Source organism: Lathyrus oleraceus, chromosome 6, assembly GCF_024323335.1.
Source record: "Lathyrus oleraceus cultivar Zhongwan6 chromosome 6, CAAS_Psat_ZW6_1.0, whole genome shotgun sequence".
In the NCBI taxonomy this organism is placed as follows: domain Eukaryota; kingdom Viridiplantae; phylum Streptophyta; class Magnoliopsida; order Fabales; family Fabaceae; genus Lathyrus; species Lathyrus oleraceus.
Window position 1 is genome coordinate 153,474,950 of NC_066584.1, and position 17,291 is coordinate 153,492,240.

General features: G+C 35.9%; 1 protein-coding gene across 1 annotated transcript; it reads left to right on the forward strand.

The window, feature by feature from the left end:
• The first annotated feature begins 6,148 nt into the window (after positions 1 to 6,148).
• LOC127094501 (uncharacterized) lies at positions 6,149 to 6,703 on the forward strand. Its single transcript, XM_051033328.1, has one exon. It carries the CDS (start codon positions 6,149 to 6,151, stop codon positions 6,701 to 6,703), a length of 555 nt encoding a protein of 184 aa, XP_050889285.1.
• Positions 6,704 to 17,291: the final 10,588 nt, after the last annotated feature.

The following is a 17,291-nucleotide window of genomic DNA, read 5'->3' on the forward strand; positions in this document are numbered from 1 at the left end:
AATTCTTCTATAAATAGGACATGAAAAACCTGATTTGATACAAAACCAATACTGAGTGAAATAATGAGAGAGAATAAGGGTTTGTGTCTTGTTTGGTCATGAGACTTGTAAGCCATTCAATTCATCCATAGATGATTGAATTGGTCTGATTTGTGGGTTGTAATTTGTCACTCTAAGCTTGTAAGCAAGAGTGTGTGTCTACTTGATCAAAGTTGTTAAGCAAGATCAAGTGTGTGTCTACTTGATCAAAGTTGTTAAGCAAGATCAAGTGTGTGTCTACTTGATCAAAGTTATTAAGCAAGATCAAGTGGGTGTCTACTTGATTGAAACTGCTAAGTAAAATACAGTGTGTGTAATTGAAGAGTGTCTTCTTTTCACAAGGAATTGTTGTTTAAAATCACAGGTGTGATTGAGGGGGAGTGAGTGGGTTCTCATATCTAAGAGTGCTTGGGTAGAAATTTCACGGGTAGAGATTAGGTGAGAAAGAGTGTAACTTGTTGAAGTGTACTGAGAGTCTTTGAGCTGATTCTATTTAGTGGATTTCCTTCCTGGCTTGGTAGCCCCCAGACGTAGGTGAGTTGGACCGAACTGGGTTAACAATTGCTTGTGTCTCTTGCATTACTATTCTTTATCTTTATCCTGTTTGTTTTACTCAGATATTAGTGTCGTGACATTACCTTCGACATCTCATATCTGATACCAGAATTTCATCATAAATTTGGCACCATTTGAATCTTTCATGATGGAGTTATGGATTTTAGAAGTTGAGGAAAATTGCTTGTTCAATGGTAATGGCACAAAATGACCTATAATGTTTCCTCTTGGGCCATGCCCTTGCAAGTAGAATTTGACATTTCTCAAAGAAGCAAAGTTGGATAATACATCTTAAATTTGATCTCTTTGCACCATTGGATGATGCATAGAACCATTTAGAACCTTTCCTTGATTGATCTCTTTACATTGAGGGTCTCAAACCCTATATATGAACTTGGTAGGGGCATAGATGGACACACATGCCTACAAAAGAAATAACACTACGTATGGACATATTTTTGGTATTTTAGTTAGTAAATAAAGAAAAATAAAGTATGATACAATCAAAAGTGCCTGGTGATCTCTCCCAATGCAAACCCAATGAATGAGGGGTAAGGAGGATGCCAAGGTGTGATCCCAAAGTTAATGCAAATGATGACATAGCCTGAGGGATCTTAGGGTCAAAATTGGGGTCTTACAGAAGCGTTCGAAAGAATAAAAGAATACTTGCAAGAACCTCCAATCCTTATGCCTTCGGTGGAGGTAAGACCATTGATCATGTACCTTATAGTCCTTGATGAGTCAATGGGGTGTGTATTAGGCCAACAAGACGAGTCTAGCCGAAAAGAGCATACAATATACTACTTGAGCAAAACTTTTACCAACTATGTCGCGGTTGGAAAAATGACAGAGTCGCCACCATCCTTTATTCGTTCCTAAGGAACAGGGAAATAATGATAAAACCTATAAATTAAAGGTGAGATATTGGGTTCGGGAGTCGGTTAATTAAGGGGAAGGTGTTAGGCACCCCTTACCTCCATTGTACTCAATGGGATCCTCCTTTAGTTCGAGGGTTAGTGTGTTTCTAAGGAAAGTTTGCTTTAATATTTATTAATTGTTTAAGTATTTATTTATTTATAAAAATGATTATTGTATTATTTAAAGGAAAATTGATTGACTAAGAAAGGAAGACTTAAAGATGTTTTTGATTATTGTACTCGCTAGAGTTTACAACTCTATGCCTACGTACCTCCAAGTTCATTGAAGGATCAGAGTCCCGTAGTTCTGGTAGAAAAAAGTTGTTTGTTGATTGTTTTTATCCCTTGAAGATTCTCACGCACCGGGGGCGGAGAAGTGATTGATTTTAAGAAAAGGCCTCAATACACTAGGGTAGAGGACTTATAGTTTGAAGTGTGTTGAATTTGATTTTATCCCTTGATTGTTTGTAAAGATAGTATTTAATTTTAAAAAAAAATAGTGATTATACTAGAATATTATACATAATCCTTTATCCCGATTTTATCCTTCACTTAACCCTTCAAAACCTTAGAGTTTTATCCCATATTTTATCCCATGTCCTTGTCCAATTTGATTTGAAAATATAATTTAATTTAATTAAGAAAGTTAAATAAAATTTAATAAGATATATCCCTTATCCCAAATTTATCCCTAATTTACATCCATTAAAATTCTAGAATTTATCCTTAAATTTTATCCCTTGTTTTTATCCCTTGAAATTGTTATAGAATTTTATACATGTTTGTCCCTTGATGTATCGCTTGTGTTTGTCCCTTGATGTATCCCTTGTGTTTGTCCCTTGATGTATCCCTCGTTTTTATCCCTCGTTTTTATCCCTTATTTTTATCCCTTGTTTTTATCCCTTGTTTTTATCCCTTGTTTTTATCCCTTGTTTTTATCCCTTGTTTTTATCCCTTGTTTTTATCCCTTGTTTTTATCCCTTGTTTTTATCCCTTGTTTTTATCCCTTGTTTTTATCCCTTGTTTTTATCCCTTGTTTTTATCCCTTGTTTTTATCCCTTGTTTTTATCCCTTGTTTTTATCCCTTATTTTTATCCCATAAATTTTTATCCCTTTAACCCTGAGATTTTATCCCGTAAAATTATCCCATATTATCCATAATTTTTTTTATCCCAAATTTCTATCCCATAATTATCCCTAATAATTTTATATTATTTATTCCTTATAGATACCATACAAGACTTTTCAAACTTTCACATATTTTAATAATTAGTTGAAAAAATTATAAAGGCTAATATAAGTTATATACAAACATACTTAACTCATAAAAAATGTTAAACAAAATTTCGAAGCAATTATAATAGCAAAATATGTATATTAAGGTGTAAAAAAAAAAAGAACCAACCTACGGGATCGAGGTATATCCCGGTGAACCAAATTATTAAGCCTTTGAACTCTCTCCCTTCTTATGTGCTTGATTCGATCTTTTCCTTCTTCCTTTTTCTTTTGTCCTTGAACTGATCTTCCCCTTTTGCGAATAGGTGCCGACAGAAATTTAATGATATGTATTTTGTGAATTATCGATCCCTTCTCTATCCCTTTTTCCTCCCCCCTATGGTGAATTTTTCTCTTCAATTTATACTAACTTCAAGGATCTCTAAGATTAATGCTGAGTTAAATGGGATTAAGGTTATGATTTTTTGTTCCATCTTTAGCTATTAAGTATAGTGCAATTTTGGAAATAGAATTATAATTTGATCGGTTATTTGTATGAAAATATCTTATTTTATTTATTTATGATTTTGTTCATTTTGAAATTCTTGAATCTGAGTAAGTTCAATTTGGCATGTTTTCTTTTACCTGGATTTCACGTGTTCACTATTTGGGATATTTGAATTGCTATTTAATGCTAAACAATAAAATGATCGAGTCTTATTTCTCTAATTATCACTAATTAAAAAAATTGATTTCTAGCAAAACAATGAAAATCAACAATCTCTTATTTCCTCTTTCATCTACTACATATATACTTATACAAATAAAAAAAAAAGTAAAGATTTATGATAATAATAACTAATAAAAAATAATTATAATAATAGTAAACAAAAAAGGAAAAAGTAAATAATAATAAAAATGGGAAAAGTGAGAGAAGCCTTAACAAAGTTCCAACATGATTCAACCTAGGACCTCCCATTTGCAAGTCCCTACACTGAAGTGTCTACCATATGGGTTAATATATTCATTCAAAATAAATTGAAATCAAAACTAATATGATAATAATATTTTTTTTTTGTTGATAATTTCTATTTTTTTATTTATAAAATAGAACTCATAATATTAATAATATATTTTTTTTATAGACTTTTTTTTTTACTCTTTTTAAAAAAAATGCATAAATCTAGAAAAATAATATTTGTCTAAAGAATGTTTAATTAAAAAACAAAAATTAAAAAATGCAATTTTTTTGATTTCTTTTTTTGTAAAAAAAATAGAAATAAAAGGTAAAAACATGAAAGTTGAGATATGGAGTTTTGAATGTTGATAAATATTGTTTTGGAAAGATTTTGGTTTGTTTTGAATGCTCATGAATGGAATATTTTGGAAAGAGATAAACAGTATTTTTTTTTACATTTGGAAGGTTTCTGATCGCATCATATTTCCTAGTAATAACAAATAATAATGAATTTATTTTTTCAATAATTAACCCTAATTAATAACAATAATACTTGACTTTTTCTAATTATTGTAGTAATAACAAAAGATTTTTCTCACAAATAAAAATAAATGTTTCTTTTTGTTTCTTTTTATAATAATTGTAATAACTAATATAATAAATAACTACAATTTAAATTAAAAATAATGATGATAAATACAAAAATAATTAATAATAGAAAATGAAATAATGAAAATAATGATAATAATATTTATTTTTATTCTTCTTGGACTAAAATAAATAAAATAATAATTAAAAATGCCTTAAGTTAAAATGAAGAAATAATTTTAAAATAATTTTCTTTAGTTTTTTTAATTTATTAAAAATGCATAAAAATAAAAATTATTTAAAATAAATGTTTATGTAAAAGGAAAATTAATTAAAATAAAAAGATACAAATTTTATGGAAAAAAAGAAATAAAAAGTAAAAAGAAAAAGACATGCAAAAATTAGGAAGATGAGACTCGAACTCATGACCTTTCATAATCACAACTCCTTACACATGTTCTCTTACCAATTATGCTATTTCACGTATTCGAAATAAAATGGAAATAGAAAGCATATGAAGGGTGGGCAAAATTTGGGGTACGACAAACTATGATATCAAATATTCACTGCTCGAGAAAATCTATGCGCTCTGCCATGGGCTGCTCGTCGGGTGAGACTGTATATGTTAACCCACACTACCTTGTTGATCTCAAAGATGAACCCGATCAAATATATTTTTGAGAAGCCTGCTTTCATGGGAAGGATCGCCCGTTGGAAAATGATTTTAACAGACTATGATATTCAAAATACGACTCAAAAATCCATCAAGAGTAGTATAGTTTCTGAAATTCTGGTATCAGATATGAGATGTTGAAGGTAATGTCACGACACTAATATCTGAATAATACAAACAGGATAAAGATAAAGAATGGTAATGCATGAGACACAAGCAATTGTTAACCCAGTTCGGTGCAACTCACCTACGTCTGGGGGCTACCAAGCCAGGAAGGAAATCCACTAAATAGAATCAGTTTAAAGACTCTCAGTAAACTACACAAGTTACAGTCTTTTTCACCTAATCTCTACCCGTATGACTTCTACCTAAGAACTCTTAGATATGAGATCCCATCTCACTCCCCCTCAATCACACCATTGATATTAAACAAGAATTACAATGAAAAGAAGACACTCTTCAAAGAAACACACTTGATCTTACCTAGCAGCTTCAATCAAGTAGACACACACTCATGCTTAAAAGCTTAGAGTGACAAATTACAACTCAAAAATCAGACCAATTCAATCATCTACGGATGAATTGAATGGCTTACAAGTTACACGACCACACAAGACTAAAACCCTTATTCTCTCTCAATATTTCACTCTGTATTTCTTGTGTATCAAATCAGGTTTTCCATGTCCTTTTTATAGAAGCATTCAGCTGGGCTTGGACATCACAAAACCCAAAACTATTTTCCATTCAAATCTTCTTATGACAGTTGGTTAGATCTCTTTGGAAAATAAGTTAAATCATGTTGTAATCATTGATTGATTACGTTTGCAATTAACTCATCAATCAAACATAGATTGCCATTAAAAGCGCAATCACATAACACATAACATTTAGACTGAATGTTCTGTGTACAGATGTCATGACATCGGGTCTGACATCCTGGAACAATCTTGAATAATCCTGCATAATTCCATTTTAAATATCCAGCAGGTACATTATATCAGATGTCATGACATCGTGTATGACATCCTGAAACAATCCTGCATAATTATATTTTAAACCATCAGCATGTACAAGATATCTTATGTTAAGACATCACATGCAACATCTTGTGAACACTATTTGTTTTACCAAAATTGCTGCCAACACTTATAACCAACAGTTTCTAATTACTTGGCTCATCAGCCTGTAGTGAATTATCAACCGATGACGTTCGAATTCCTTGATGAGGATGTGTTGTTTCTGAAAGATTATTGTAATAGACCTAGCCCAGATGAAGGCCCAGAGCCAGGAACGCGATGGACGCTTGTGTTCAACGGTGCCTCAAATGCTTTGGGAAATGGTATTGGAGCTTTCATTAGTTCTCCCATGGGTTTTCATATTCCTTTCACTGTCAGAATTTATTTTGACTGCAAAAATAACATGGCTGAATATGAAGCTTGCATCTATGGGATTCAAGCAGCTATTGACCTGAGAATCAAATATATAAACATATATGGGGACTCAGCTCTGGTTATAAGTCAAATCAAAGGAGAGTGGGAGAGAAGACACCCAAATATGATTCTGTACCGGGAGCATGTATTGAAATTGATTCCGTATTTTGAGGAGATGGCATTTGACCATATCCTGATTGAAGAGAACCACTTAGCAGATGCACTGGCTACTATGGCATCCATGTTTAAAGTTAAATGGGAAAATGAGGCCCCCTACATCAGCATTATAAGATTGGATGAGCCAGCATTTTTCTATACTAATGATTAAGTGTGAGTGATAAGCCTTGGTTTTATGACATCAAAAGATACCTTGAGAAACAAGAGTACCCGGAGGATGCGTCTATCCCAAATAAGAAAACACTAAGGAAGCTGTATGTCAGGTTTTTCTTGAATAGGGATGTGTTGTATAAGAGGAATCATGATTCTGTTTTACTCAGATGCGTGGATAGACACGAAGTAGAAAGAATTATTGAGAAGATTCACGAAGGATCATTTGGAACCCATCCCAGTGGTCATTCCATGGCTAAAAATATTCTGAGGGCCGGTTATTACTGGATGACCATGGAAACTGATTGTCACCTTCATGCTAGATCGTGTCACAAGTTCCAAATTAATGCTAATAAAATGCACGTCCCTCTCGTTCCTTTAAATGTCTTGACTTCTCCATGGCCCTTTGCAATGTGGGATATTAACATAATCGGACGCATCGAGCCCAACACTTTGAACGGACACTGTTTCATCCTAGTGGTCATTTATTATTTTACCAAGTGGGTGGAAGCCGCTTCTTATGCTAATGTGACTAGGCAGGTGGTTTCCCGTTTTATCAAGATGAATATCATTTGTCGTTATGGGATTCTTGAGAAGATTATTACGGATAACGAGACCAATCTTAATAACAAAATGATGAAGGAGTTGTGCCAGAATTTCAAGATTCAGCGTCATAACTCTTCCCCGTATCGCCCGAAAATGAATGGAGTTATTGAGGAAGCTAATAAGAATATCAAGAAGATTGTGCATAAGATGGTTGTGACGTATATAGATTGGCATGAGATGCTCCTGTTTGCTTTGCATGGATACCGTACATATGTCCACACTTCAATAAGGGCAACCCCATTCTTATTAGTGTACGGCATGCAAGCATTTTTTCTGGTTAAAGTTGAATTCCCTTCGTTAATGTTGATATCAGATGTGAAACTCGATGAGGATGAGTGGGTTCATAATAGATTCGATCAACTAAACCTTATTGAAGATAAGAGAATGATTGTTATCTGCCATTGACAGTTATATCAAAAGCGGATGAAGAAGGCATTTGATCAAAAAAATCGTCCTCAGAGTTATAAGGTTGGTGACCTCGTGTTGAAAAGGAATATTCTCCCTCAATCTGATCCCAGGGGAAAATGGACTCCGAATTATGAAGGGTCATGTGTTGTAAAGAAAAGTTTTCTCTGGCGGAGCCATGATGCTTGCAACTATGGATGGTGAAGACTTTCCATTCCCTATGAATATAGATGTAGTAAAAAAATACTTCGCATAAAAAGGACCAGCTAAGTCAATGGCTTAGGCAAAAATGGGCATCCCTGCGAAGCATAAAAATTAAATAAAATGTTCGGGAAAAAATTAGGGATAAAAAAAAAGAAAAAAAGAGTACACACTCTAAGTTCAAAACTCGAAAGAGAAGTTTAGGCGAAAAAGGGTATCCTAGTGGATTGAAAACCCGAAATAGCGATCTAGGGAAAAGTTAGGGATTGAAAGCGAAAGGCTACGTCTTGCGAAGGATCTTTGATTTCATCTCGATGTTACAGTTGGAAACCCCGAAGGGTAGGAATCAGTCAAATCATCTTCAGAAAGCAAAGTGATGAGAGTGTTGAGGTCATAAGAGTTATAGAAGAATCAGAACCTGATGGAAATCTATGTTCACGTTGCCATTCTTGTAATACTCTTTTGTTTTTATTTTCGTAATTATCTCTTTCTAGGAATTACTTTCTGATGTAAATGCCTATTTATAGGCCGATTATCAATCAATAAAAAGTTGTTTCACTCAAAAGCTTGCTTTTTGTTTTTTCTTTAATGTTTTGTTTGCAAAAACGTCCGAATTTTTGATAATAGTTGCATTTAAAAATCCAATGGGCCTTACACAATATGATTAGAAACATTGGAATTTGCTTGTGATTTTTTGTGTGGCCTGTTTGGTAGAAAAAATAGTCGTGCTATCCCTGAGCACTTTAGAGTGTTTTGTTTTGAAAGAGCTTTTGATCACTCGCAGGTGTACGACATACCTATTTGTTTTCCCAACAGAGAGTCCTTGGTTTTTGATTGACGGTATTGATTGGTAAATAATTCTTGTCCCCCCAATAATTATTGTTGAGGTTGTCCTTATGAGTGAATGTTTATACCCGAATTAGAGCTTCATTCACAATTATGAGATCTTTCTTATTCCCCTGCCGAAGCAAACTGAGATTTGTATCACCGCCAAATAGATTTCTTTATTGAGATTGCTTGTTCAGTCATTCTCATATCTCCGACAAAGGTGTATTTTTGAAGATTACTTCACCCACCGTCAGAGTTCTGTGCACGAGTCCTCTTGTTCCTGGAAGTGCAAGATTTTTTTATCCCTAGCGGAACAAGTTATAGGCTATTCCCCGAGTGGTTAGAAGTGGATTTTATTCCATGCAGGTCCTATGATAATTGGTATCATCCCTGGCAGTATTCAATTTTCATTGAATCTCCGCATTCAGAGTTTGCATTAAAGATTTAAATCTATCCGCCAGAGCTTGCAATTTATTTTTTGCAATCCCTATAGAGTTCTGGTTTTTCAGGACTCTATTAAGCAATTCCTTACTGTAGCACCTCAAATTTGCACCCCCCCCCATTTTGTACATTCATTTTTATGTTAGGTCTTTAACATTACATTGTCCACTGCATAGCATTGCATTGTCCATTGCCCAAGTGCAAGCCATCAGTCAAGATTGGTTAGGAGATCCAGTCAATCAAGCAAGCAAGTGCATTTCCTATTGAGACAAAGCCCTAGGGTTGGTTCAACAAGTTCACATGATTCAAGGATCATTTTGAAGTGGTTTGGCCAAGGATTGGATGATCAAAGCTCAACAGTCAAGCTGAAATTCATCTGAAACCCTAGAAAGTCAACTATGGTCAACTATGCACGAATTCATGGATTTGAAGGTGGGAAATGGTTAGAGAGGTATCATTCATGTCCATACAAGTCTCATTTGACATGTCAAAGATCAACAACATTGGAGAATTTGAGGTCAGAAGAAAAGTTTCCAAAAATAGTAAGTGACCTGTAATTTCAAACTGCCAAAAATGGAAAGGTTTTCTCCTCAAATTTACATGTCCAAGAAAGCTTCAAATGAATTTTTGTACAACATGAAAGTTGAAGATCTTGCTCTCACCTTTCCAAAAAGTCCAAGAACCTGAATTTTTCATGTATGGTTGGGAAATTATGGATCAATTATTGTCAATGGATTTTGAACTTCAAACTTGGATAACTTTCACACCACAAGGCCAAATGGAGTGGGGTTTTTTGCTACAATCTTGTTTTAACATGCTCTATCCAAATCATCCATTGCCATTCATCAAATCTCATCACAAAAAAATTGGATTTTCCACTTGAATTTAATTTGAAATTTGGAGGGAAAAAGTCCAATTCAAAAATATGCATTTTCCACACTTCCAATCACTTGCACTTGGTCTTAAACAACATTTGGAGTGTGTTTAGCTCAAATTTCATGCACTGTAGCAACAGGTTTCATGCATGCAAGGTTACTTTGGCCATTTAGAATAAACACTCATTTCACTAATTACCAATGCATTTGCCTAATTATCATTAGCATCTTCATTAATCCATCATATATAACCATAATTCTAACAGAATTTGGGATTAACATTCATTTCTACTCAGATCTAGATCAAATTGCAAATTGCACAAACTTTTTCTCTCCATTTTTCTGCAAATTTTTTCATAGAACTTGCATTGTTCTTCGAGGATCCATCATTCACAAGCACTTTGGAGTTGAATTGAAGCCAGAATTCATCACTGTTGAGCTGAATCAAGAACTGTTGCATCAAGCTTCATCAATGGAAAACGCGGATTTGAGCTAGATCCAAGGAAATTGAGCAACATTCCTTCTTCCATTCATCTACCTGAGCATTAAGGAGTTTCTGTTTCACCATTACAAGGCCAAAAAACCTCGAATCCAGATTTGCAATCCTTTGAAGGTTAGAATTCGATCCTTGCAATTGTTGAAATTAGGATATGCTTCTTGTAGATCTTTGATTGTAGAGTAGCCTGAGCTTTGTAGAATTGATTTTCATCAAGAATTAAGGAAGATAAGTGGATTTGAAGTTTGGCATGTGAATCTTATTTTGATCGATCCTTCCATGTTACTAAGAATTAAAGGAAATAGATGTTGGATATGTGATGTGTGTTAGAAGATGAATCGAATGATGTATTGTTTATCAATTTCTTGAACAAAACTTCATCGCCTGGAGAATTGATGAAGAACGTATGAATGTGTGATGAACCCTAGGTTTTTGATTCTCAGAAACGTGTTTAATCTGTTTGTGCGCTCATTGCATGTGGTTGGATGTTTATGCCCGCACATTGGTTGCATGTACCCTTACATGGCGAAACGATTGGCTGAGCGCGCTTTCCCTTGCCAACTGGAATTAAGTGAAACGCGGCGTTTCACTTAAGTGGCGCCCTTTTTAAAAATACACATGGTTCGATCCTTGGAGATGGTGATTTCACATTTTGGCTTTGGCATTTTTCTCTTGTATGCTTCACATGTTCATACCATGCCATTCATTCATTTTTTAATTTTTCACTTCATTAAAAAATCCATAACTCATTGAATACTTATCCAAATCACATGGGATTTTTTGCACAATGATCCTTATCATGTCTACTATTTTATGGTGATTTTTTCCTAAATTGTGCACATGTGGATTTTTATTTTGGCTAGGGAATGTTCATACATGTGTTTTCTTGCACCTTGCTTGCTATTTTGGTTGTGAAATGGTGATGCTTAATCCAATAGAGCTGAACATTTGCATGCTTAATCTAGACACCTTTAGGGATTTTTTGGTATAGAGTTTGTGATTTTATCATTTCTGGTTGTGAAGATATGCTATGATGAATGAAGGTGTGACAATGTGTGTCACACCTTGGGTTGCTTGACTTTCTGATTTTATTTGCCATGCCAATTAACCTGAATTTTGGAATGACGATACTTCTGGATGTTAGAATTGCTTGTGAATTTTTGTAAAATTTTGGAGTGCATTTCCAATTTGTTTGATAATTTCTCCTCTGTTTGACCATTTGTGGACTTTTTGGGAGTCATGATCTTATGTGATTTGTGAAATTCTTGGTGTTTATTGGATGGACCTGAAATTTTGCACATGTATTCTAGACACCTTGAAGTTTGCCATGGCTTTGGTTTGGTTCATTTGTCATGTTTGGATTCTGTTTTGTGCTTGTGTGAAGTTGATGTATGAAATTGTGCTTCCTCTGAGTTGTTTTGTGCATGCCTTGCCTTATGGATTTTATTTGACATGCTTCCACTTATCCAAATGACTTGAATTTTGGTGTGATGATCCTATAATGAATGTTGTTTAGCCATGATTTTTCTTGGGATTTATTGAATTGTTTTTGAGTTGATGTGGATTGGATCATTCTGTTTGGTTCTATGAGCTTTCAATTTACATGCTTTGCACTAAATGCTTTGTGAAATAAAATTGGTTGATGATATGAATGTGAGACCACTTGGATTTGGTTCTTAACTGACTAATCTTGATTCTTGATAATTTTCATGTTCTGTTTTGGTTTATTGCTCCCATTTTGACCCTAGGCCTTGTCCTAGTGGTTAGTGCTTAATGTTTGAGTTTTGTTTCAGGTCAAAGAGCACAATTGCTTATACTTGATGATGTGAACTCAATTAGAGTTGGTCCATTGCTTGTTTATGACTAACCTTGAGTTTTATTTGTAGGCTTTGAGACTTGTACTTAGGCCTTGTGGCTTGCACCTTTGTGCATTGCTTTGCTTGATTGTTGTTTGGCTGTGTACAGTTAACTGTTGTCCATTGTCTGTTTGACTTTTGTTTGAGTTGTGTACTGATTATGTTGGATTGTTTTCAGGTACCTTAGTTGCTATAGTTCCTTTGTGAACTTGCTTTTTGCTTTGCTTGATAGCTTGAGCATTGAGGTATAATGTCTCTAACTTCATGTAGTCTGGAAGACCTGGCCTGTTATTTGGTCAGGCACCTGTCTGAAGTCCTCCTTAAGAGGCAATGCTTGTGCTTGTTTATCTTTGTCCCCAAGCAGGAAAAGACCTTTGATAAGGCAATTGGCAGATACAAGAGATGTGCAATCCATCTCCTGCTATTCAGTTGAGTCATCCCTTTGCTCACACACCTTGTGTTGATGCATGGTGGATATTAACCCAAGATCCATGTTGAGTCAGTCATAAGTGTAGAAGGGTTCCAACTTTCTGAACCCACACATTCTTTTGTCTAAAGCTCTCCCAGGCCAAGGATAAGAGCTGTGAGGCACACCCCTCACTTCCCATTTCATCTGCTTCACCCTTACTCTCAATGTTAGGGTTAAGAGCTAACATCACCCCGATATAGTTGGCTTGTGTTTCACAGCCTAACCCTTGTGTGAGCCCACTTTGTGTGTATATAGTGTGTGCTATTTGTGATTGTTTGCTTTGCCTGTGCTGTATAGGATAGCTTGCTCCCTGTGCAAGTTAGATAGCAACCTTAACTTAGGGATGATTTGCATGATAACATCTAGGCTCGAGTCATAGTCTCCCTAGTTGTGTCTCCCTTTGTTATCTGGTTAGGCTAGTCCTTTGTCCCTGCGTAGGGGAACTACGTCGCACTAATCCTCATACCAGATGAGGTACGTAGGCAGTAGATGAGCTGATCTCTCCGGGCGCCCTTTTTGTTTTGTCTTGTGTGTGTTAGGAGATGGATGTAAGACCAGCGATTGGCATTCTGTATCCTCTTGTTGTGTGCTTGGAGTCCGATGTAAGTCCAGCGATTGGCATTCGGTTTCTAGTTTCTTTGTTGGAGTCTGACATAAGTCCAGCGATTGGCATTTGGTTTCCAGTGTGCGTGTGTTTGGTTCGGAGTCTAATGTAAGTCCAGCGATTGGCATTCGGTTTCCATGTTTGCCTGTTTGTGTGGAGTTTGACGTAAGTCCAGCAATTGGCAGTCGATTTCCTATGTTGTTTTGCTTTGCGTGCGTTAGCCGAGCTACGAGTGCTCTAATTCTTCTTTAGTACGAGAAGATACGTATGCATAGGATGCGACATCCTAGCGAGCATGTTTTTCCCTGGTCCGAACTACGTCGACTCTGATGTCTATGCCTGATAGACTACGTAGGCCCAGGATGCGATATCCTGCCGAGTCAGTTTCTTTGTTTTCCTGTGTCTCTTTCAGCCAGTGTGTGTTTGTGAGCAGTGTTTTAGCAACCATATTCCTTCCTTTTGTGCGTGGATCCCGTCGAGTACGACGGATGCGTAGGGGTGCTAATACCTTCCCTTCGCATAACCGACTCTCGATCCCATTCTCTTTGGTCACGAGACCATGTCTTTCCAGGTTTACTTCGAGCGTTTCCTTTCCCTCTTTTGGGATAAATAACGCACGGTGGCGGCTCTGTTGTTTTCGTTTCCCGCCGGTTTTTCGCGTAATGCGACACTTACATCTCCTTTATTTCCTGGCAAAACCATGCATCATTACATTGCATCTATAAATATTGTGTAGCATTTCCATTTTTTTAATGGAGCATTACGTCATAGAAAAATTCGAACATGCATCGAACATGAGCCAATTAGGGTCTCCTTGTTTAAAATGTTCATTTGATGTATCCCCAGAAAAGTAATTCTCACAAAATACCCTGATACATGGTGCATTACCAAAGTCCAGTGTTTACTGGTGATCCCTTGGTCAGGTCTGTTTAGCCCTCCTTGGTTAAGTCCAATCCTTATTGGCATTTCTCTAAAGTTCAGTGTTTACTAGAGATTCCTTGGTCAGGTTTGTTTAGCCCTCCTTGGTTAAGTCCAATCCTTAATTGCATTTCTCCAAAGTCCAATATTTACTGGCGATTCTTGGTCAGGTATGTTTAACCCTCCTTGGTTAAGTCCAATCCATATTGGTATTTCTCTAGAGTCCAGTGTTTACTAGCGTTCCCTTGGTTAGGTTTGTTTATCCGTCATTGGTTAAGTCCAATGATTATTAGAATCCTCCATAATCCAGTGCTTACTAGCGTTCCCTTGGTCAGGTTTGTTTATCCCTCATTGGTTAAGTCCAATCCTTATTCGCATTTCCTAAAGTCCATTGTTTACTAGTGTGTCCTTCAGTGACAAAAGAAAGAGAAATTTTAATCATTACCTAGTGCATTACCATTCCTCAGAGTGCAAATTTTACGGTTCTTTTGGTATTCAATCCTTTTCCACCTTGAATGTCTGAAAGTCGTCGCTTTTTCCGACCTTTCAAGTAAAAAGAAGATTGAATAGGGGAAGTTGTTGTATCCTCAAATTTACCCTATTCCTTTTAACCTTAATTGGATAATGCTTATTTATCATACATAATCATGCATATCATTGGTTCTATGGTTATGGGATCAAGGTATCTTGTTCTATTGGCTCATCTCAAACAAGAAAGAAGAAAAACAGGTATTAAAGTCAATTATGAGGGGACGTCCTCAATTTATGAATCAATTAATCCACAAGGGTTCCATATGCCTCAAAAAGACTTCAACAAGTTCATTGTATCCTCAGATGATTAAGATTGGTAAGGGATTTGGAGAGGATCATCCTCCTCATATCATTTGGCTATCAACTAGGGTTTTGGTCAAACTCAGTTTGTGACTACATTTTTGAGAAAAGCTTATTTCCATGGTCTTATATGTGTCTCAAGGAAATCATGTATGAAGTATTGGCCATTGGATTTGATCATAAGAAGCTCAATAGATCAAGAAGGAAGAGGAATCGACTATGTAGAACAAAAGTCAATTGTGCAACCCAAAACTCAACCCCTGGCTTTTTAAGGTCAAACTTGGGTCTCATAAGTTAAATATGGCCAATGGTTGAGATTTGTCCAAGTGGAATCACAAGAATCAAGAAAATCAAGAGTTTTGTCTAATTTACCAAATCTGGGAATTAGGGTTTTTAGAAAGTTACTATTTTTGGCAAGTTTGGTGTTAATGATCAGCTACCTTCATGGCCAATGTTCCCTATTATAAAGGCTCCAAATCAAATTGGTCTTAACATGAAAGTTATTCTCCTTTCTCTAAGCTTTAAGGAGATACCAAGCGTGACGCATTTGGAGCACCATGGTTTAAGTTATGATCATTAGAAGATTAGGGTTTCAAAGTCATTAGATGTCCAAGTTATGAACATTTGGAGCACCATGGTTTAATTTATGAACATTTGGAGCACCATGGTTTAAGCGTTTGAAGTCAAGATTTTCAAGAAAGTTCATGGCAAATTTAAGGAGTGTTAGAGGCTTCATTTCAAGTTTCCTTCAACATGAAAAATGTTCTTTGATCTTCCCTCTTTCCATTGGTATCAAGTTTGTGAATTCTGGTTGAGCACACACCAAGTTGCACTCGTGCCAAGTTGGTTGCATGGCCATCTTGGAGCACGAGGTGAATTATGCAATTAACCAAGTTTCACGCATGTTTTCCCCAAGTGACCAAGAATGCTGCATTGCCACACGCAGAAGCCATTCTGACATTTCCTCAAATGGCCCAAACCAAGTGATATCCATGCACACTCTTGCTCCCATGCATTTGCAGAAAGAAGGAATGTTTCAAGTGAGAAAACTTACTGGTTCTGTTCTCCCTCATGTTCCAACCCATATTGTTTTTTTCCACCCCTTTTCTAATGATCAAAATGCAGCAAGCATGTCCCCAAAAACATCATAAAACACAACCTTGCACACCGTTTCTCATTTTTGCATAAACTTCCAATCATGCCCCTCAACGGTTTTTCTCACCTTGGCAAGCATTATACCTCATTGCAGACACCCTATATAAGTTTTACATGACCTAATTTCAGAGAACACTCCATTGAAGAAAGAGAATCCGGATCTTCATTTTTAAAGCTTGAAAGCATTTTCTCCACTGGAAACTCTTCCATCTCCATTTATTTTACTCCATTCCTTTCATTTGAAGATTACAAAGCTCTGTTGGTGGGATTTCTGAAGTTCAAACAAGCACAAAGGGCAGTGGACCTTCTCCACTAGGTAAGCTTCTTCTCATTTCATCTCCCTCATTTTGAATCTGAGCATGCCATGAGTAGCTTGGATGTGTTGTGTGTGAATGGTTCAACATGATGTTTTGGCTTGAATGTTTGAATTCTGAATATATGAATTGTTGAAACTTTGTGAAAATAATGAGTTTTGCTTGACTTTTGTGCCAACCTTCTCTATGATTTATCCACCATTTTTAGTTTTTCTTGACATGATGATGTTCTACTCCATGAGATTTGCGTCTTTGCTTTTAATTTCATTTATTTTTATGAACTATGGATGAAGTTATGTGCATGAGAAGATGTTGTATGGGATTGCATGGGATTAGGGTTTTAGCTCGTGTGTCATTTTTGGACCGAGGTTGAAGATGATATATGGAGCACTCTGATTGGCTAGCGCGTTATTTTTTGTCTTTCGTGACTTATTACACGTGACCGGTTAAAACCGAGTCACACGATTATTTTGTACATTTTACATGCCACTCCCCTTTTCTAATCAGATTATTGGGAATGGACCGTGGGCCTTAGAATTTCGCTTTTTCCACCTCCCTGCTTTTGGCCCATGCACCCCCTTATCCAATTA